At 49.2% G+C, this 22,934-nt stretch overlaps 2 protein-coding genes and 1 long non-coding RNA gene across 3 annotated transcripts; 1 reads left to right on the forward strand and 2 right to left on the reverse strand.

Moving 5' to 3' along the window:
- Positions 1-1,274: 1,274 nt before the first annotated feature.
- LOC310816401 lies at positions 1,275-2,135 on the reverse strand. The gene is made up of 2 exons (XR_014554647.1): positions 1,923-2,135; positions 1,275-1,890 (listed from the first exon to the last, which is right to left on the reverse strand). It is a non-coding gene; the product is annotated as an uncharacterized lncRNA (long non-coding RNA).
- Positions 1,884-6,857, forward strand: arl9 (ADP-ribosylation factor-like 9). The gene is made up of 4 exons (XM_083686577.1): positions 1,884-2,334; positions 4,282-4,450; positions 5,419-5,594; positions 5,922-6,857. The coding sequence occupies exons 1-4, from the start codon at positions 2,017-2,019 to the stop codon at positions 6,099-6,101; spliced, it is 843 nt and encodes a 280-aa protein (XP_083542703.1). The 5' UTR covers positions 1,884-2,016; the 3' UTR covers positions 6,102-6,857.
- An 8,199-nt stretch (positions 6,858-15,056) lies between these two features.
- On the reverse strand, positions 15,057-20,190 carry hopx (HOP homeobox). The gene is made up of 2 exons (XM_083686579.1): positions 19,711-20,190; positions 15,057-15,381 (listed from the first exon to the last, which is right to left on the reverse strand). The coding sequence occupies exons 1-2, from the start codon at positions 19,861-19,863 to the stop codon at positions 15,304-15,306; spliced, it is 231 nt and encodes a 76-aa protein (XP_083542705.1). The 5' UTR covers positions 19,864-20,190; the 3' UTR covers positions 15,057-15,303.
- Positions 20,191-22,934: the final 2,744 nt, after the last annotated feature.

A 22,934-nucleotide genomic window follows, 5' to 3' on the forward strand; every position in this document is an offset into this window, starting at 1 on the left:
GCAAATAGACACATCCTGCTGCACACATCATTTATTTTAAAGCAGCAAGTCAAGTCAAAGTGCAGCAACATAAAATATACTGGATATAATGCTGGATATTTCGTGATTCAAAATGTTTTTTTAAGACAAGAAATGTAACAAGTATACATGCAATATCAGTTGGATAGCCTTTGTTTTATCATCTTTCTGGAAGCTATTATACCATTTTAGTTGTTAACTCTCTCTGATATCATGGTAAACCTGCTCTGTCAAACGTCGCTCAGCTGCATCAGACGTTTCACTCAGTCCCTCATTCAAGATGTTATGTGTTGTGGCAAAACCCCGCCAGCAGAGGGCGAACAACGCTACAACGCAATGTATTTACTGCCGAGGTCCCAAATCTCACCACCACCTTCAGTGTGAATCCAGCTGCAAAGTCCGACTTCATTGCAGCTTTCAGCTCCTTCACCGGCACATTGACTCTCTCTGATAGCCTCCTCAGGGACTTCTCATCCAGACCAAAGTCATGACAGTAGCTTGTAAAGGCAGTGAGCATGATGCAGATGTCAACTCCCAGTGACAGGGGCTTATTTCAGCTGTCATGGTGACCCTGAAAACATTAATTAAATTAGAGGTAAACTACTATACTGGGTAGGACCTCCCTTTATTAGAACACTATACTAATACTGGGTAGGGCCTTGATGACATGGTTGCATCACATAATTCCTGCAGATTTTTCAGGTGCACTTTCAAGCTGTGAGTCTCCCGTTCTACCACATCCCAAAGGTGTTCTACTGGATTCAGATCCCGGTGACTGGGAAGGCCACTGAAGAACACTGAACTCATTGTCATGTTCATGAAACCAGTTTGAGACAACTTTTGCTTTGTGACATGGTGCATTATCATGGCATTCATTGATGATTGATTGGTATTGGTAACGGGCCCAAAATGTGCCAAGAAAACATTCCCCACACCATTCCACCACCTCCACCGTGAGAAGGTGTACAGGTGTTCCTAATAAAGTCCTCAGTGAGTGTATGTGATATTTACAGAATGGCACCAAAAACATCTCCATACCTGGGTTATCAAAAAAGCATAAAACAGATGACAGTCTGGTGGTGTGGCATGGCAATAGTGCACAGCTGGCTCCCCTGATAAAAGGCACAAGGACTGAAAATATTGTCATTGGAAGTGTGGCTGTGTCCGTCCTGTCAGTGGTCTGGTATGTGGCGCCCTCTAGAGGACTGGGTGGAGAAATGAATGAGAACATGAAGGAGTCAAAAGCACAGACAGAATAATCATAAACTCATTTTTATACACTAGCCTTTAACTGATGTTGCCCTTACTCTTTTTAATGTGTTGTGTTTGACAGTTTTTCTACTTTTATTTTTGTTTTTATTTGCATATCTGTTTTATCTATTTGTAAAGCACTGTGTAACATTGTTTTAAAAAGGTGCTATATAAATAAAGTGTATTATGATGATGATGATGATGATGATGATGATGATGTATTGTGTAGAAGAGGACAGTAGGAGGTTTAATCTTCATGTCAGTCAGAGAGGAGACGCTTCTCACCGTCACCGACCGGGAAGAGGACAACACTGACCGACCCACCGACCGACTGACTGTAGCCACAGGGTTTTACTAGAGTATATTTACCCTAGTTCGTGAAAGTGAAACGGTTGGTTCCTGTGTCTCTAGTCTGTCACGTTTCCTTGTTTTGAGATGAGCTCCATTGCTATGATGTTAGCTTAGCCTAATCTTGGCGTTAGCTCGCTTGTTCCTCCAGAGGAGATATCGCGTTGAGAAGCGGAGCCTGTCGGCTAATCCCCCGGTGGGACACGGACGATGCTAACTCCCTGGTAGCTGAGGAGCCTGTCGTCGGGCTAATCCCCCCGGTAGCTGAGGAGCCTGTCGTCTAATCCCCCCGGTAGTAAACGGACGATGCTAACTCCTGGTAGCTCTGTGGGAGTGACTACGACGTCTGAAGACATGTGAAACACGCGGGTTTTAACTGTTGTAACGTTGTTGTCCGACATGCCTGGACTCAGACACGCCGGGGTCGCGGCCGCGGGCCTGGCGCTGGCCGGGGGAGCAGCATACCTTATCTGGACTTATGCGTCTTCGGCGGAAAAACCTCAACCTGAACCAAAGAAGAAACCTACTCCAGAACCGGCCGAGTCAGAACCGACAGACCAGAGGGTTAAAGAACCTCTCCTGGAGGACCAGGAGGTTAAAGAACCTCTCCTGGAGGACCAGGAGGTTAAAGAACCTCTCCTGCAGGAACAGGGGGTTAAAGAACCTCTCCCGGAGGAACAGGTGGTTGCAGCGCCGCAGGCAGCAGAGAGAGCAGAGGTACCGTCCCGGGGCCAGCAGCTAACATGCTAATGTTGTTGTGTTTGTGTTGCTATTGGAAATGGCCTGAAGTCACCATCTTGAAAAGCGATGTCGAGGAAGTCGGAATGTGTAGAAAAGTAGTTTACAAGCCACCAAAACACCCACAGACAACACTGACTGACCGACAGACTGACTGACCGACAGACTGACTGACCGACTGACAGGGGAACTAAAGTAGGCCAAGTAGTTCGGAATCAACAGGAGGTCCTCCTGCCGTCTATAACTCGGTAATAACCAGGAGGTCCTCCTGCCGTTTATAACTCGGTAATAACCAGGAGGTCCTCCTGCCGTTTATAACTCGGTAATAACCAGGAGGTCCTCCTGCCGTTTATAACTCGGTAATAACCAGGAGGTCCTCCTGCCGTTTATAACTCGGTAATAACCAGGAGGTCCTCCTGCCGTCTATAACTGGGTAATAACCAGGAGGTCCTCCTGCCGTTTATAACTCGGTAATAACCAGGAGGTCCTCCTGCCGTCTATAACTCGGTAATAACCAGGAGGTCCTCCTCCCGTCTATAACTGGGTAATAACCAGGAGGTCCTCCTGCCGTCTATAACTCGGTAATAACCAGGAGGTCCTCCTGCCGTCTATAACTCGGTAATAACCAGGAGGTCCTCCTGCCGTCTATAACTCGGTAATAACCAGGAGGTCCTCCTGCCGTCTATAACTGGGTAATAACCAAACGAGTTGGACGTTTCAGTGTTGCCAGACTGTCTGGGCAGAGAGGTCAGAGAGATCTGACTGACTGGGGCAGATAGGGGCAGACTGTCTGGGGCAGAGAGGGGCAGATCTGACTGCAGGCTGTGATGGTGTGACCAGAGGTGGTGCCACAGGTCCACAAGTGGTTTTTGGGTCCAGAAGCGAAATTTAGATTTCCTACAGGCCAGAGTTTTTCCTGACCATGTAAAATTCTGGACCCTAGGGTGGACCAATACCCTGACGAAGTGAAACCAGCCTGTAGTGATTCTGCCTCTGTGTTTTAGTCTGAATTGACGACTTCAACCTTCATTTGTAAATCAAAGCATTGTTTCATAAATGTAGATTTGTTTTGATTTGAGTCATTATTTTAATAATTTTGATTGAAAAGCAAAGAGGGTCAAGAGGGCGCAAATGTCTGCTTTTTTTCAGACATGTTAGCAGAAGGTCGTACTTGTGACTTTTACATGGAATATTAAGATATTTCTGAATGTTGTTGTTTATTTAAATGTGAGGAAGTGAAAGGTTACTAAAACTCTCTTCTTCTGCAGCCCCAGTAAACAGTTTATGTGACAGGATGGATGGAGGGGTGGGTGGGTGCATTTCATGTTCTAACTCTAACGCTGTCCGTCAAATGCAAAGCAGTGGGGCGCTGCCCACCACGCCTGTTAGGAAACTACCGAGGCTAAAGCCCGGTTGCCCTGCCCCTGGGGGGCGGGCGCTCTGGGCGTTACCCTACTTTAATCCCCTGGCCTGAGTAGACAGGATGTGCTGGCCGAGGCCCAGGCCACCTGGAAGCAGAGACATGCAGAGTTAATCTGGAAGCTGCACACACCTACAGCTGATGAAGGATCAAAGAATGTTCCAGAGATATTTAATTTCATGACCCGTATCAATTCTAACAGCTGAAAGAACATTTCACAGGAGAGTTTAAGCCTGAATACATCATTGATGTTTGTTTGGTGCCCGGTCTCTTTCTTGCTATCTCTATCTCTCTCTCTCTTCCTCTCCCTCTCTCTCTCTACCCCTCTTTATCTACCCCTCCCTCTCAATTTTCAATTCAAGTCAAGTAAGCTTTATCGTCATGACAGGTAAAGAAAAAACTATGTTGCCAAAGCAGTGCATTTTATTCATAGTAATAATATACCCACAAAAAAAAAACTAGAATAGAAAAAATAAAGAAAAAATCTCCCCTCCCCCTGGTCCCAGGAGAAGGCCCCAGGGAAGCAGGTTCTGGTGCTGGGTCTAGACGGGTCAGGGAAGACCAGCCTGCTCCACTGCTTCGCCTCGGGGAGTCTGGAGCAGGATGTGGCGCCAACCCAGGGCTTCAACGCCGTCTCCATCAACAGAGAGGACCTGCAGATAGAGTTCCTAGAGAGTAAGTACCGCGCTCCTCACTGTCCACCAGGGGGGGCTGCTGGAGGTAGAACACCAGGGGAGGCTGCTGGAGGTAGAACACCAGGGGAGGCTGGGGGAAGCTGCTGGAGGTAGAACACCAGGGGAGGCTGCTGGAGGTAGAACACCAGGGGAGGCTGCTGGAGGTAGAACACCAGGGGAGGCTGCTGGAGGTAGAACACCAGGGGAGGCTGCTGGAGGTAGAACACCAGGGGAGGCTGCTGGAGGTAGAACACCAGGGGAGGCTGCTGGAGGTAGAACACCAGGGGAGGCTGGGGGAAGCTGCTGGAGGTAGAACACCAGGGGAGGCTGCTGGAGGTAGACATCGGAGGACAGGGGCTCATTGCAATGCATGGAATGGACTAAGTCTCCACTGCTGTCTACCTGTAGTGGAGGTGGTTTGGAACCCCGGCTGTAAACAGTGATGGGTAGGGACAGTAAACCGTCCCCCCTGTCCTCTGCACCCCCAGTCTCCCCCCTGTCCTCTGCACCCCCAGTCTCCCCCCTGTCCTTGTGGAAAACGGAGACCGTCACAGAGCTGTGTCTCGAACGACACTCTGGCGTTCCTGTGTCATCACATGACCACTCAAATGTAAACAAAGTGTGATTGTTAAGTGAAGCTAACAGCAGGGTTCTCCCCAAGAATGGAAGAGGGTTTGTTTCTGCTGTGAACTTGGTGGTGTCACTATGTAAACATTTCCAAGGCAAATTAAACCATACATTTAGTCATGATGGAGTAACTATCTTTGACCGCCAACGACATTGTTGTTTAAAGACGAAAGCGTTCTGACGTTCCTCAGGGAATTCAGCGTTTTAGCTGGTATTTTTTGCCGCATTTTGTCACGAATAAACGCAATTCGTAGTTTTGATGATGCAATCCCGCGCCCTGCTGTCCAGACCTCCCGGGGAGAACCCTGCAGTGCTAACCCTCACTGACGTGTGCTCCTCCAGTCGGGGGCTCTGAGAACCTGCGGGCCTACTGGAGGCGGTACATGTCCAAGGCCGTGGTGATGGTGTTTGTGGTGGACTCCTCCTGCGCTGACCGCTTCCCCCTGGCCAAGGAACATCTCCACCACCTGCTGTCTACAGACCCCCTCCTGCCCCTGGTGGTCCTGGCCAACAAGCAGGTAGAAACGCAGAACACACACACACACACAAGCAGGTAGAGACCAAGAACACACACACACTTTCTCTTCTCATTTGATCCATGCCTGAGAATTTCTCCACATGCTTTGCCTATCTGCTACTCAAACACCACGAGGAGATACACTACCTGTCCCAGTGTCTAACCTCTAACCTCTAACCTATCCTGTGTGTGTGTGTGCCTGCGTGTGTGCGTGCCTGCGTGTGTGTTGGTGCCTGTGTGTGTGTGTGTGTGTGCATGCGTGCGTGTGTGTGCGTGTGTGTGTGTGTGTGTGTGTGTGTGTGTGTGTGTGTGTGTGTCGCCCCTCCAGGACGTCCCGGGGGCCTGCAGCATCACGGAGCTCCACGAGGCCCTGTCCCTGGAGGAGGCAGGCGACCAGCGAAAGCTCTTCCTGATCGCCACCTACGTGAAGAAGGGCGACGCAGAGGTCAATCACGGCGTCCAGGACGCACGCGACCTCATCGTCCAGGCGGTCTACGACCGGATATAGAGATACACACACACACACACACACACACACTACAAACACCACCCACCCACCCACCGACTTACGATGTATCTGTCATCACTCTGGATGAGGAACCTCAGACCCTCTCGTCCAATGGAAGGTCAGAGGGGAGGAACCTCCAATCTTCTCCTCCAGTGTGTTTTAGGAAGCAGGCGAGAAGAGAGGAGGCAAGGAATCTAGATTTGGACCCCACTAGATTTGTGGGGCAGTTTCCCAGACACAGATAAAGCCTAATCCTGGACTTAATCACACGTTCGATGGAAAATCTTCATAGAAGATGCCTTTTATTCTTGGATTAGTCTTAATCTGTGCCTGGGAAACCAGCCCTGTATGTTTGTTGTGGATTTCATTGCATAAGGGCTGGGGTTTGTAGTCATTTTGTTGGCTAAGTGCTGGGGTTTGTAGTCCTTAGAGATATTTTAGTTAGCGCTATGGAGCAGGTGATGGTGTTACCTAGCAGAGCGTAGTGGTACTGGTACTGCTGCCTGACAGTACGATGAAGGCGCCAGTCATTTCCTCTCAAGGTACAGAGATTATTGATGTGATATTTTGCGTAATGACGCTGGTCTTAAAAGGGAGCTTGCTGTCAAGGTAGCCTATATTTTCTTAAACCAGTTTGATATTTATAGAACTGAATTGATCCAAACATTTATTTTAAAGCATTTTGAGAGGATGCCAAAGAACCACTTCTCACAGCAAAAGTTTGTAATTTTTAATGTTAATAAAAAAAACCTTGTTATTAAACTGTTTGTCAGTTTCCTTTATATCACAGTTCTTCATGTTATTTAGAAGGCCGTAAACTTAAACATTAGAAACATGTCATATCTCAGTATAGCTGTCGATATCCAGTTGACATGTCCACCACGTTTATTTTTGGAATCCTTTTCAAATACAGCTTCACTATAAATACTTGCAGGTGCAGGCGTCCCTCCCCGCTGGGGCCATATCACCTTTCACAAGACTTCCTGTGTGTCGGAAGTCTTGAGATGGGAGATGAGCTCCCTGGAGAGGCAGGCGTCACGTGTCACCCTGAGTCTCAAACACCAGAACCTCTCCAGCCCATGTGATGAGTTGCTAGGGACTCCCAGTGTCATAGCAACGACAAAGAGCATTGTGACATGGGCCGTGATAGTCCAGCCTGTCATTCAGCTGCTGTATAGAAACCTTCTCTACCAGGTGACATGGTGTCTGGGAGAACAGGTAGGTGAGGGCAGAATGCTCATCATGTTTTGATGAATTAACTACTTTTCTATACTTTCTGTGTCGAGCGATGTCAGTCTTAGAACTATCCTTCAAACAATCCCTCAAAAGCCATTTTAAACTTGCTGTTAATCTTTAACTATTTGTATTGTTATGTTTACTGACTGCTTTGGATTTACTTTTTATTTATCTATCTGTTCTTGTTCTGTCTGTGGAGTGTGGTGTCTTTGAGTCCTGAGAAAAGCGCTATATAAAATAAATGCATTTTTATTCTGATTATTTTTTTATCCTGTGTTTTCTAGGGGTTCAGTCCAGGGCCTGTCCATCTAACAGGTGCTCCTCTCCTTTATGAGTTTCTTGTGTTTTAAGATGAAACTGGTGTGCAGAGAGCAAGGTTCTACTGTGGCATTGAGGCTGGGTTTGTTCTGTAGTGAGAAGGTCAACGTCACAGCTGGTAATCAATTTAAACGTTCTCTTAGGATCTTGGAGCTGGCCCAGCACAAAGACTCCAAGACTCAGTGGGTGACAACACCATGGTAACTATTTCTGGGAGGAATATGATTATATATTATTATCATTATTATTATTATTATATATGTGTGTATATATATATATATATATATAAATGTGTATATATAACACTTTATTAGGAACACTTGGGAAGGCCACTGAAGAACACTGAACTCATTGTCATGTTCATGAAATCAGTTTGAGAGGACTTTTGCTTTGTGACATGGTGCATTATCATGCTGGAAGTAGCCATTAGAAGATGGGTCAATTGTGGCCATGAAGGGATGCACAAGGTCAGCAACAATACTCAAATAGGCTGTGGCATTCAAGAGATGATTGATTGGTATTAACGGGCGCAAAGTGTGCCAAGAAAACATTCCCCACACCATTCCACCACCTCCATGAGAAGGTGTACAGGTGTTCCTCCACCATGAGAAGGTGTACAGGTGTTCCTCCACCATGAGAAGGTGTACAGGTGTTCCTCCACCATGAGAAGGTGTACAGGTGTTCCACCACCTCCACCATGAGAAGGTGTACAGGTGTTCCACCACCTCCACCATGAGAAGGTGTCCAGGTGTTCCTAATAAAGTGTTCAGTGAGTGTATATATATATATATATAATAATAAAGTGCTCAGTGAGTGTATATATATATATATAATAATAAAGTGCTCAGTGAGTGTATCAGTAGAATGAAGGAACATGTCTCTATCATGTACAGTATCTGAGTCAATAATGCTGTCAGGAGTTTTGATACGTAAAACAACACCAATGTCAATCCCTACAAATTCAGCCGGCGGTTGCCTAGTGCTGGGTTGCCTAGCGCCGTGTTGTGTGTTGTACGTAGATCCCTCGTATAAACATGTTTACTCTACATCAGCGTTTCTCTGGGTTCTGGCGGGTCCAGTAGGAAGCTGGTCTGGGGGAACCAGGAGTCCATCTGGCCTTTGTCCTGCTCGGCGCTGGGAGCCGTTCCAACAGAGAGAACCCAATACCTGGCCCGGCACAAAACAGACTTCTCAGCATGGGAGCGACACCTGAGGTAATGGAAGCCTAATTGCACCCTGCCCATTATTGATGACTGGATCAGAACGGTATGAAGAGAACAAGCATCGTAAGGAGTTTGTGGTACTGATATGGCTGTTAGATATGAGCTGCGTTGCCATAACCGAGGGAAGGAGGGAGGGGGAGAGGGGGGGGGGGGGAGAGAACAGGGTGAGAGTGTTTGCTGAGTCAGATGGTGTTCTCTTAATGGTCTGCAGCTGAAATATGAGGCTCTGAGCTCATATCAAAGATAGATAGAGGGAGGGAGGGAAAGAGAGAGAGAGAGAGATGGAGATACATTAGGCTCTGAGCTCACATCAAAGATAGACAGAGGGAGGGAGAGAGAGAGAAATTAGGCTCTGAGCTCATAAAGACAACAGGAAATGATGCGCCGAACTCAAAAGTGATGTTAAGGCCCTATGCCAACTCCCTCCATCCTTGAGAGAGAGAGAGAGACAGAGAGAGAGACATAGAGAGAGACAGACAGAGAGAGAGAGACAGAGAGAGAGAGACAGACAGAGAGAGAGAGAGAGACAGACAGAGAGAGAGATAGATGTCCACTTGAATGAGTCATATTCAGACCTGTATTTGATTAGCAGGGTATTGTTCCCAGCTGTCAGGTTCAGAGCTGAAGATGCATTAGACAAACAGATAACTCAATCAGAGTCTTCACAGGAAGCCGTCCCTTTAAATAAGACCTTGATTGAATTGAGAACGTCAGGAAGTAGCCAGACTAGTGTTGATCTACAGACCAGCTGCCATTGGCCACAATACAGAGGCGTTCCTGGGCTGTATTTGTGTTGTTTTGTTTATTATGTAGCTTTAAATGTTAAGCTTTTTAAACTTTAACTATATTTAATTATTATTATTAACTGAAGAGCGGTCTGAACGCTCAAGTGTTGTTGCTATTTGCAGCACATAAAGTCGTGCTGCACGTTTATTCCAGACAGATATTTGGCATTTTTCAAATGTGCCGTTTAAAACGACCCCATTGAGTCAAAATAACGAGATAACGAGAGAAATGAGTTTATCTGTTCGGGCGCTGGTGACCAATCAACAGAGGCAACACTTGACCCTGGAAATGTGTCACCCAGATCTCGCCTAAATGCTTCATTAAATCACTCTTTATTGAAATGTTGTTGTGGGTCAACATAAAGATTCTCTGTCTGTCTCTGTTACAAACAAACACACGCACACACACACACACACACACACACACACACACACACACACACACACACACATACACACACACACACACCCATTAGTGAAGCACTGAGGTCTGTCATCGTCCATTGAGAGGAGAGTAGCGATGTGATTCTCCTCCAGACATGACATCCTCAGGCCGTAGAAACAGACGGTATTTCCTCTCCTGGCAGGAAGGAGGAGGAGGAGGAGGAGGGCTCCTTCAGGAAGCTGTCACATCCTTCCTCTACGACGCCACAGTCTCAGTACCAACACGTTGTCCGCCTGTCCACGCCCAAGACCAGAGCCTCCAGCTCCCAGGACATGGGGTGAGCCAGCCACCAAAACAACAACAACTTCATGTGGAGATATGAGAGTCCACACATGTCTACTAGACCACACACCTAACATTAGCCCTGCATGGACTCTAGGAAGTTCAGACATCTGTTATTTCAGTAGCGAGCAGAGAGAGAGAGAGAGAGAGAGAGAGAGAGAGAGAGAGAGAGAGAGTGAGTGCAGAGAGCAGAGAGCAGAGAACAGAGAGAGAGAGATAGAGAGACACGCGGGGGGAGATAATGGGACTATTGTCCACAGCCCTAGCCCCCCGGGACGCTCACAGAAGACCACAGAAGTCTTTTTATAAACGTTAAAACACTGCAGCACATATTTGGGCTCTAGCCTCACCAGCTAAAGACCTCAGACAGCGTTGAATACGACAACAATGAAACCATGAAATACTGTTGTTTGTTTTTATACTTATCTATCACAAGACACTACCACGAGCGTGTCCCCTCCTCTCCCCTCCTCTTCCTCCTCTCCTCTCCCCTCCCCTCCCCTCCTCTACGCTTCTCTCCCCTCCTCTCCTCTCCCCTCCCTCTCCTCTCCTCTCCCCTCCCTCTCCTCTCCTCTCCTCTCCCTCTCCCCTCCTCTCCTCTCCTCTCCTCTCCCCTCCCTCTCCTCTCCTCTCCCCTCCCTCTCCTCTCCTCTCCCCTCCCTCTCCTCTCCTCTCCTCTCCCCTCCTCTCCTCTCCTCTTCCTCCCTCTCTCAGGGGAGGTTTGTGGTCAAGGCACTTATCCTGTGCGTGCGTGTGTGTGTGCGTGTGTGTGTGTGTGTCTGTGTGTGTGTGTGTGTGTGTGTGTGTGTGTGTGTGTGTGTGTCCCAGGCCTCCTCATACGTCGTGGTGTGAGTACAGTTGTCCTGTGTGGCACCTGGACCCCCGAGTCAGGACAGCAGAGACCACCCCTCGCTTGCTACAGCTCTCCTGCCCCAAACACAACCACCCCCACTTCAGGAGCAACAGGGAGGTGAGAGAGGGAGGGAGGGAGGGAGGGAGGGAGAGGGAGAGAGAGAGAGGGAGGGAGGGAGGGAGGGAGAGGGAGGGAGGGAGAGAGAGAGAGAGAGAGGGAGGGAGGGAGGGAGGGAGAGAGAGAGGGAGGGAGGGAGGGAGGGAGGGAGAGAGAGAGGGAGGGAGGGAGAGGGAGGGAGGGAGAGAGAGAGGGAGGGAGAGAGAGAGAGAGGGAGGGAGGGAGAGGGAGAGAGAGGGAGGGAGGGAGGGAGGGAGAGAAAGAAAGAGAGAGAGAGGGAGAGAGAGAGAGAGAGAGGGAACAACCAGGGGAGGCTGGTGGAGGTAGAAATCGGAGGACGGGCTCATTGTAATGCATTCCATTCCATGCTTTACAATGAGCCCATCCTCCGATTTCTACCTCCAGCAGCCTCCCCTGGAGCAGACTCACAGCCGGCTCTCATGAAGACGGTTATTTCCACAGGGACAATGTTTCAGTCACAAAGACTTTTCAGAAAACAATGAAACAGCAGCAATAACCATGTTATTCATTGCTGGCCACCTTTATTCCTTATTGTATAGTCAACCCCTTCCAAGCCTCCACCAGGGGTCTGGAGATCACTAAACCTTTACTGCATTTGGATGGATTTCTCTCCCATCATTTCCAGCTGAAGTTGAGTGTCTGGGGCCGGGAGGCTGATGGTGAAACCAGGTCTCTGTGTGTCTTCCTCTGTGTTGCTGTAGAAAGTGGAGACGTTGGTTTCCTCCGCTGCCAGGACAGCCCAGACCTCTCCACGCCTGGACCACCTCTCCCTGCCCAAGCTGAGGAACAGCCACATGTTCTTTGAGCGAGGAAGACCTGAGGAATCCATCTGGCCGGTAAGAGTGTTATAGAATAGAATAGAATAGCATGGAATGGAATGGAATATTCATAAATTATGTACATTATGTTGCTGTTAGTCTGACTGTACCTGTGTTATAACCAGGTGTTACTGTGCGTCTCTCTGTCCCCTCGTTGTACCCAGGTGTCCCGGGGAGCACTCCAGGCCACGGCGACCTCGCGGGTGAAGAACCTATCAGCACCCAAGGAGCTGGCCACGGACTACATCCCCCTGCGGGACCCGGTGTGGACCCACGCCTGAGGCCTGGTGGCTGGGGAACCCCCTCGCTGCCTGGACCTCCCTGGTGGGGGTGGAGGGGGGGGAGGAGGCTGTAATAAAGGGTTCCAGTCGCTCTGGGGTCTCTGGTCTGATGTGTTGTGGTGTTTGATCAGACGGAAAGGCAGCAGGAAGGTCCTGGACAGAGACAGACAGACAGACAGACAGACAGACAGGCTGACAGACAGACAGACAGGCAGGAAGACAGACAGGTAGACAGACAGACAGACAGGCAGGGAGGCAGGCAGGCAGGAAGACAGAGACAGGCAGACAGACAGACAGGCAGACAGACAGACAGACAGACAGGCAGGAAGTCAGACAGACAGACAGACAGACAGGCAGGCAGGAAGACAGAGACAGACAGACAGACAGGCAGGAAGACAGACAGACAGACCTCTCTTGGTTCTGGATAGACAGACAGGCAGGCAGACAGACAGGCCTCTCTTGGTTCTGGATAGACAGACAGGCAGGCAGACAGACAGGCCTCTCTTGGTTCTGGATAGACAGACGGGCCTCTCTTGGTTCTGCTATCATCTGGTTCTGTAATCATGTGCAATCAGAGTTTTCTTTGGAGCTCCTTTTAGACAAACCCGACTCTTAGAGAACGTTTTCTTTAGCTGATGGCCAAACCCAACTGGCTCTGACCAAATGGGTTGTATTTCTCTGCTCTGTCAGGTCCAAGACCATCTAAAGACCACATTCTCATCTCTGTCAGGTCCAAGACCCTCTCTAAAGACCACATTCTCATCTCTGTCAGGTCCAAGACCCTCTCTAAAGAAGGCGTTCCCATGGAAGCGAGCTGAGGTATGATAAAGTGAACCACATGTGTCTTTCTTCTTTTCAATCATCTCTGGGTTCTGTGTTTATATCAGAACCACCTGCTCCAAACATTCCTGCTGCACTTTTGAGAAACACGCCGATGGATTCAAAACAAAACTCTCCCTCCGCCCCCCACCCTCCACCCTCCACCCCACAACGCCTCCCAAATCCTGTTTGTGGAAGCTTCAGACTCCTCCTGTAAGGTCAGCCTGGGTACTACTCTGCTGTCAGGACGCAGGTTCAGCCAAGAAGGTTTGGAATCAACTGTAATCCAGACTACTGTACAGGCACATGTGAGCATCACATAAAACCTTCACACAACTTCCCTGTTCCAGTCCCGTCAAGAGAGAAAGCGATTCCATGTGAGGTCTGCTGTTCACATGCTGATGGTGATGTGAGCCATGTGGGACTGGCAGCTCTGTCTGTCTCTGGGACTGGGGTTTGGACCTGGTCTGGAGTCAGATCTGAGAGCCAGCTGGATCTGAATGTCTCTCTCCCTGGAGCTCATAAGGACAGGTCTGGTGTCAGATGTCAGAGCCAGCTGGACAGTCTTCCCCTCTCTGACGTTCTCCAGTCCGGAGTCTGAGCCTGGCAGATTCCACACACGCCTGCTAATCTCTCCTAGCAACAGACAATGGCTGGGCCCATTCTCATTCCCTACACACACACACACACACACACACACACACACACACACACACACACACACACACACACACACACACACACACACACACACACACACACACACACACACACACACACACACACACACACACACACACACACACATGCCTTCCCTACCACAGCGTCTGATATGTAAATACATGAGTCTTTAGGAGTTCTACAACATCAGGTCATGATTTAAGAGGGAGGAAGGGAGGGGAAGTACAATGTATGCTTTGAGCTGGGGCTGGAGTAGGGTACGGTGTGTGAGTGTGTGTGTGCGTCTGCGTGTGCGTGTGCATCTGTGTGTGTGTGTGTGTGTGTGTGTCTGTCTGTCTGCATTCACTGGTGTAGGACACGGTCTGCGTTGGTGTGTGCTTTTGAACTCCAAATAAACACAAATGTTTTTCCTGTGTGTGTGTGTGTGGGTGGGTGGGTGGGGGTAGTAGTAGTAGTAACAGGTGTTTTTCCTCTGTGGGTGTGACTTGTTTCACCAGCAGCTGAATGTGGGCCAAGCCCCACACACACACACACACACACACACACACACACACACACACACACACACACACACACACAGCGATCTGTCACACAGTACAGGGAGGGTTAATGAGGAGCAGCAGTACCTGTTTCTATTGGACTGGTTCTCAATACGGTTCCCACATTACATCTCTCTCAGCCCCAGGGTCATTCCATCTCTCTCTCTCTCTCTCTCTCTCTCTCTCTCTCTCTCTCTCAGTGCCAGCCTCCCTCCCTCCCTCCCTCCCCAGCCTCCCTCCCTCCCCTCCCCTCCCTCCCTCTCTCCCCTCCCTCCCTCCCTCCCTCCCCAGGGTAATATGTGTGCTGCCTCCCATATTTTATAGTCCTGAACAGATCACTGTTATCCTGCTCCCCGCTGACAAACAAGCCCAACACATACACACATACACACACACACACATTCAACCCCCAGCCCCCAGCCCTTCCCACTATTGTATCTCTGTTTCCTCACTGAACCCAGGCCCCTCATCACACACACACACACACACACACACACACGACATCCAGCTTTTCAAAACAGGCGACGGGGAGTCAGCTTCATAATAATATACTTTTGTTTATTAATTATGTAAACATGGCGGTTATATAAGCAAAAAAATCACCCAACTCACAAATCCACAAATCCACTTCACATTCAGTTAAAGTGAGAACAGCTCCGATACAAATGATGACAGAGGAGGGGGCGGGGCGATGCTTCCGGGGAGGGGGGGGGGGGGGGGGGGGGGCGTGGTCAGTAGGGGCGTCGGCCAGTTGGTCGGGGAGGCGACGGGATAGGCTGGTTTCTCAGTCCTTCACTGATCCCAGCTGAGCGGGGAGGCCCTCCGCCTCCCTCCACTGAGCATTCCTCATCCTGAACCACTTCTGGAACACAAGACAGGACTGGGTCAGGGGTCAGGGGTCAGGAGGAGGGGTCAGGTGTCAGGGTTCAGAGGACAGAGACAGGGGACATGTGACAGGGGACAGGGACAGAGACAGGAGACAGAGGACAGAGGACAAGTAACAGGGGACAGAGGACAGAGACAGGGGACATGTAACAGGGGACAGAGACAGGGGACAGAGGACATGTAACAGGGGACAGAGGACAGAGACAGGGGACATGTGACAGGGGACAGAGGACAGAGACAGGGGACAGAGGACATGTAACAGGGGACAGAGACAGGGGACAGGGGACAGAGACAGGGGACAGAGGACATGTAACAGGGGACAGAGGACATGTAACAGGGGACAGAGACAGGGGACAGGGGACAGAGACAGGGGACAGGGGACAGAGGACATGTAACAGGGGACAGAGACAGGGGACAGAGGACATGTAACAGGGGACAGAGGACAGAGACAGGGGACAGAGGACATGTAACAGGGGACAGAGACAAGTAACAGGGGACAGGGACATGGGTTAAGGGGCAGGGGAGAGGGGACATGGGTTAGGGGACAGGAGACAGGGGACATGGGTTAGGGGACAGGGGAGAGTGCATATCTGGGCTAAACATATATTTAAAATAGTTTCAAGTTCATAGATGAACAACGTTTGGTGTGCTTGATTTATCTTGCACTCCTGAGACTGTTCCAGTGTTCTAACTGTGTTCCTGACAAGGAAATCAAACACACCTCAACTCAGCTGTTTTACAAATATTTTTCAAATATTTCAAATATGTTTTTTTTCTTTTTTTTTTTTTTCAAAGGTTCAGTGATCCCGTCATATGTACGTCTGCGGCAGGAAGCAGAGAGACCGGCAGCCATTAATCCCAAAATGTTTCATCTTATTTAAGACAAAAGAAAACAGGCGGAAACTATGATGTCATTGTTGTCGTTGGTCAACAGGGTGTCTAGTTCATAGTGCATTGTGATTGGCTCAGACAGTAACAGAACCTGTCAGCTGACCTGGGGTTAGATAATCACCATTAACTCAGGTTCCTTCGCCCACAGTGAAAACATTCACCATTCACATCGTCTGCTGAATGACTTGACCATCCATGATGTGTCATCATTGTTTAGCAACCTGGGTTGTCAAGGGAGCCACAACAGTGATGACATCATTCAGATAGTGTTGTGAAAGGAAAGGAGAGGAGGAAGAGGAGAGGAGGAGAGGAGGGTGGAGCCAGACCTGCCTCTCTCTGTCTGGGCCAGACCTGGGCCAGACCTGCCTCTCTCTGCCTGGGCCAGACCTGCCTCTCTCAGCCTGGCTCGTCTCCCCCTGAGCTGAGACGGCCTGGGCTCACAGTCTTCCCAGTATTCAGTATTCCCCCCCAGGGGAGGCTGATGGAGGTAGAAATCCGAGGACGGGCTCATTGTAACGCATGGAATAGAATGAGGAACGGTATCAAGCATTCCTCATTGCATTCCATGCATTACTCCGAGCCTCCGTCCTCCGATTTCCACCTCCACCAGCCTCCCCTGACGACAGCCCACACTCTATTGACTATAACTCCTTGACAATACGCAGTGAATCCCCTCATTATCCATGATTGCAGGAAGCCTCCTCCCAGATGAGTCACTGGAGGATTACACCGACAAATCAGCTCTCTAAAACTAACCATGCCTCTGGGCGACTTCACCACCCTGAACCTCCCTGAACCTCCCTGAACACGTCTGACCTTCCTCTGACAAGCCCCGCCTTCCTGGCAACGTTCACAGCGTCTTCACGGTTGTCGGGGCAACGTATCCACGTGGAGATCCACGCCCGTATCCAGGGTTATGGTAGATCTCCCCTCCAGGGATTGGAGGATTAGGGTTCCTCAGGGAAGTGGCTGCCCAAACCTGAACCTGACCCCTGACTCCTGACCCCGTTGATGAGGTAGAGGTTTGAACCTGACCCCTGACCCCGTAGGCGAGGAGGAGGTTTGAACCTGACCCCTGACCCCGTAGGGAGGATTGAACCTGACCCCTGACCCCGTAGGGAGGAGGAAGTTTGGCAATGGGAGGATTGTGTTGGTGTGGGGGTGAGTTGCCAATGTGGCAGAAAGCGGAACGGCCGCGTGCTGTAAAGGAGCGGGGTGGAGGTGTGGAGGGGCGTGTCTCTTCCCGTGGGTCGGACCTGTCAGACCTGTCAAACACGCCTTTGTTCGGCTACGATGTCAGCTTAGCACAGCTGTCAATAGAGGAAGTCAGCTGACGAGGGACCAAGCCCTCTGCCTCACCCCTCTCTGCCTCCCTCCTCTCTGCCTCCCTCACCCCTCTGCCTCACCCCTCTCCCTCACCCCTCTCTGCCTCCCTCCCCTCTGCCTCACCCCTCTCTGCCTCCCTCCTCTCTGCCTCCCTCCTCTCTGCCTCACCCCTCTCCCTCCTCTCTGCCTCCCTCCTCTCTGCCTCTCACCCCTCTCCCTCACCATGGTCCAAGCTGCCCAGTCTGGGCTAGGCTCTGCTCACCTTTGTGTACTCTCAATGGAAAGAGAGAGAGAGAGAGAGAGAGAGAGAGGGCTGAATAAAGAGAGGGAACAGGTGGAACCGGTTGGGGGAGGAGAGGTGGGGTCATTGTGTTCATTGGTACAGGAGGTTCCTGACGATGCTTTATTGGAACAGGCAAACGATGGGAGGGACAGGACACGCTCCAGGCAACGACAGACAGTTTGTTATTGTTAGTGTCTCTCTCTCTGTCTCTCTCTCTGTCTCTCTCTGTCTCTCTCTCTCTCTATCTCTCTCTCTCTCTCTCTCTCTCTGTCTCTCTCTCTCTCTATATCTCTCTCTCTCTCTCTCTGTCTCTCTCTCTCTCTCTCTATCTCTCTCTCTCTGTCTCTCTCTCTCTCTGTATCTCTCTCTCTATCTCTCTCTCTCTCTCTCTGACTACACACACCCCACTCTACCTGATATTTGACTATGAAATGACCCCCCCCACCCCCCCCCCTCCCTGAGATAACACTGAAAGGTGACAGAGAATCTTTAAGTGACATCATCCTCATACTGCAGCCCTGTCTCCCATCGACTGTTTCAATCTAAGTTCCAATGACTCTATGTAGGCCAGGGGAGGCTGGCAGAGGTAGAAATCGGAGGATGGGGCTCATTGTAATGCATGTAATCCATTCCATGCATTACAATGGGCCCGTCCTCCGATTCCTACCTCTGCCAGCCTCCCCTGGTGTATGGAGATGGGTGGAGGCTGGTGGAGATGTCTGGGTCACTTCACCAGGCCGTCAACACCTGGAGATAACACTCCTACCACTGAGCCTCGCGTACTGACACCACACATCTGTCTCCGTAGGTTGCTGGTTCAATACCCAAACCATTATGCATATGTTAGAACCTTTAGAATAATCCCACAAAATGTAGGGTCCTTGGTCTTCTGAAAAGCGCTTTTCTTTTCAAGGTTTCTATCCACAATTATGGATCAAATCATCTATCAGAGACTAAATTGGAAGGGAAATCTCGTGTGAAATTCCTGTGATGATGAGTAAATGCTCTCTTTGAAAGTGTCATCGTGTTATTTTGGGGACAGAATGACGCGCATGCACCCAAAGAGCGCAATTCTCTGGTGACAGTGATGACTGCGCGCGGAACGAACTGGATCACATAAAAAAAAAAGGAAAAACAGTGTCGATACTATCTCATCAAAACAAAACACCCATTAAGCCACCGACCACGGTCGTAAATCGGTTCCAAAAAGTCTATTCAGCTCACGGTCCAGCGGCGCTAGAATTGCGGCATAGTATTTGTTCAATGGTGCATGAAAAACGGAGAGAGAGACAGAAAAAAGTTTCTGGAAAGCTCACTGCTGCGGTCCGGCCGGGCCAGAGCAGAACATTCACGAACGTGAACAAATGTGTACGTTTCATTGTTTACTGTTTGCGCAAATTGAGAGAGGGTGTGAATTGGAGATGTATCCGTCGCATCAACACGAAATGATACACAGTTCGACTAAAGCAGTTTGCGCGCCTCCATCCACCCCGGCTATAGGCGACACATTTATTCCCCTTATTTGAACGTTGTTAGTGTGACGTTTACGAAACAATGTGACATTGTCTAGTAGAAAGAACATGTCTAGCATAGTAAAGTAACTATTTCTCATATGTCCTCATCATATCCACAAATTCGACTAAAGCAGTTTGCGCGCCTCCATCCACCCCGGCTATAGACGACACATTTCTTCACGACATTTGAACGTTGTTAGTGTGACGTTACACGAAAAAAATTGACATTGTCTAGTAGAAAGAACATGTCTAAAATAACTATCTCTCATCCATCCTCATCATATCCACTCACCGCGGTCTCCGCCTCGGACAGCCCGCACTCCGCCGCGATCAACATCAGGGTCGACCCGTCCGGATGCTTGCTGACCCGCATGAAATTTTCCTCCAGAACTTTGATCTGGTCCTCCGCTAACTGCAGACTTTCCACTTGTTTCCAATCCGACATTGTATATTTTATTTGTATACGCTCTCTCCAAATCTTCTCAACTTAACTCAAAAGTTGTGTGAAGCCTCTGAAGTCGTTGTTAGAATGCAGGCAGTATCGTCAGAGCATTCCGCGGTTGAAGCTCCCATGTAAATAAGGTCCGTTTGCGAGTAAACAGAACCGCGGCGGCAGCAGCGAGGAAGTCCTGTGGAGTGATAAGCACAAACACAAAATCGCTCAGCAATTACCGCGAATTACCGCGACTGGGTACAAAGTGAGGACCCTGCGCGTCGAGAGTGAGACGGAGAGCCGTGTGAACGCTGCTGCCCCCCGCCTCCCCTGACACCTCCCCTTCCACACACAACTCTATTCAACTTGGACGCGACAACATATTAACAACATCTTTTTTAAAGAGACATACACATCATATGAATCTAAAAAGGAGAAGTTTAGAAATATTAAACCCCCATACCCGTTGTTGCAACTTCAGCTTCTGCCACTCAACCGTTTTACTCTCATTATAAAACAGTTTGCTGGTGACGTCAGTAAAACATGATCGTTCAATGTGGAAAAACTTCACACCTGCAACTAAATATTCGATATATATTTATATATATATGTTGCCGCGTATATATATATATATATATAATGTGAAATAATGTTAGAAAGAACATGTCTAGTATTGTAAAGTAACTAGTAACTATAACTAACTATATATATATATACAACCTGTAACTATATATATATATACAACCTGTAACTATATATATATATATATATATATATATATATATATATATATATATATATATATATAATATACATACATACAGTTTGGACACACCTTGCCAAGAGTGTGCAAAGCTATCATCAAAGCAAAAGGAGGCTACTTTGAAGAATCTAAAATATAAACCATATTCTGGTTTGTTTAACACTTTTTTGTTTACTACATAATTCCATATGTGTTCCTTCATAGTTTTGATGTCTTCAATATTAATCTACAATGTAGAAAATAATAAAAAATAAAGAAAAACCATTGAATGAGAAGGTGTGTCCAAACTTTTGACTGGTACTGTATATATATATATATACAACCTGCCTGAGGAGATTATTCCATAACAGCGGTAGTAGTGTAGTATGCTGGCTGGCCTGGTCCATTCTGTGGCACATGCGTGGGATGAAGTCACAGCTTTAGAATCCATTGATTTGTGTCCCTAAGCTAATCTCTTTACAAGCCAAAACTCTTTATAAACCAAACTCTTTACAAGCGAAACTCAGAGTCCTTCCATGCCTGGACGACTGAGTGTGTTCTCTCAGTGTCCTCAACAAAGACTTATAAAAGGTACAGATTAACCAACTTCTGGCAATCTTGTCTCCTCCTGAATCCTGTGTGAGATAAGGCTTATGACCAGAATCCTTGCCAGATCCTTTGTTTTGGGTGTTTGGGCTGTACTGGGCTGTACTGGGCTGTACTGGGCTGTACTGAGCTGTACTGGGCTATACTGGGCTGGGCTGGGCTGGGCTGTACTGGGCTGTACTGGGCTGTACTGAGCTGTACTGGGCTATACTGGGCTGGGCTGGGCTGGGCTGTACTGGGCTGTACTGGGCTGTACTGGGCTGTACTGAGCTGTACTGGGCTATACTGGGCTGGGCTGGGCTGGGCTGTACTGGGCTGTACTGGGCTGGGCTGTACACAGTTGCTGAAACACTGCTAGAAAGGGGCCAACAGGTTTGGATCGGCCCAATAGTGTGAATCAGGGCTCAGCCTAACAGCCATAAACGGCTCTCAATGCTAACCTGGCGGAAAGGCTAAGGAAGGCTGACCAGAGAGCTGATTGCCTCACCACTGACTGGACATATCAGAAGGACATCCACCCGTCCCTTTACGACAGTGGCGGTTGGAAGGTAAACACTAATAGGAGTATGATGTCACACAGGTGAGAGCAGAAGGTGACATCAGAGTGACAGGTTGGAAACGTCGTAACCAAGCTGCTGATAGGATCAACAACATCCTCACACTCCGTCCAAAGTCCAGCTCATAGTATCTGAAAACAGATGGATGTGTGTGTGTGTGTGTGTGTGTGTGTGTGTGTGTGTGTGTGTGTGTGTGTGTGTGTGTGTACGTGCGTGTGTGTGTTTGTTTGTAACAGAGACAGACAGAGAATCTTTATGTTGACCCACAACAACATTTCAATAAAGAGTGATTTAATGAAGCATTTAGGCGAGATCTGGGTGACACGTTTCCAGGGTCAAGTGTTGCCTCTGTTGATTGGTCACCAGCGCCCGAACAGATAAACTCATTTCTCTTGTTATTTTGACTCAATGGTGTCGTTTTAAAACGGCACATTTGAAAAAGCCAAATATCTGTAGCATGACGTTATGTGGTGCAAACAACAACACTTGGCTGACATACACACACACACACACACACACACACACACACACACACACACACACACACACACACACACACACACACACACACACACACACACACACACACACACACCCCTCCCAGCCCCAGCCTCCCTCCCCAGCCCCAGCCTCCCTTCCCAGCCTCCCTCCCCAGCCTCCCTCCCCAGTCCCAGCCTCCCTTCCCAGCCTCCCTCCCCAGTCCCAGCCTCCCTCCCCAGCCTCCCTCCCAGCCTCCCTCCCCAGTCCCAGCCTCCCTCCCAGCCTCCCTCCCAGCCTCCCTCCCCAGTCCCAGCCTCCCTCCCAGCCTCTCTCCCAGCCTCCCTCCCCAGTCCCAGCCTCCCTCCCAGCCTCCCTCCCCAGCCCCAGCCTCCCTCCCAGCCTCCCTCCCCAGTCCCAGCCTCCCTCCCAGCCTCCCTCCCCAGCCTCCCAGTGGCATCTTCTGTGTGTGATCAGCTGACCTAAAGGACACTGGCCCCTGCTAGACCCCCCCCCCCCCCATATCCTGATCTCAGAAGTAATGTCCCTCAGGACAGTCAACCACCTCCAGTCTCACTGATTAAACATAATTTCCCTCCATGTATTATTATTTTGTGATGGATGTCTTTCTCTAAATGTCATAGAAGACAAACAGTCCATGTCTTGAGATACACACACACACACACACACACACACACACA

Source organism: Argentina silus (genome assembly GCF_951799395.1).
Source record: "Argentina silus genome assembly, chromosome: 15".
Lineage (NCBI taxonomy): Eukaryota > Metazoa > Chordata > Actinopteri > Argentiniformes > Argentinidae > Argentina > Argentina silus.

Excerpts from the sequence above, each read along its gene's own strand:
- hopx (XM_083686579.1), bottom strand. The coding sequence starts at position 19,863 with ATGTCGGATTGGAAACAAGTGGAAAGTCTGCAGTTAGCGGAGGACCAG. Across the intron at positions 15,382-19,710 it reads TGTCCGAGGCGGAGACCGCG|AAGTGGTTCAGGATGAGGAA; the intron begins GTGAGTGGATAT and ends CTTGTGTTCCAG.
- arl9 (XM_083686577.1), top strand. The coding sequence starts at position 2,017 with ATGCCTGGACTCAGACACGCCGGGGTCGCGGCCGCGGGCCTGGCGCTG. Across the intron at positions 2,335-4,281 it reads AGGCAGCAGAGAGAGCAGAG|GAGAAGGCCCCAGGGAAGCA; the intron begins GTACCGTCCCGG and ends CCCTGGTCCCAG. Across the intron at positions 5,595-5,921 it reads TGGTCCTGGCCAACAAGCAG|GACGTCCCGGGGGCCTGCAG; the intron begins GTAGAAACGCAG and ends TCGCCCCTCCAG.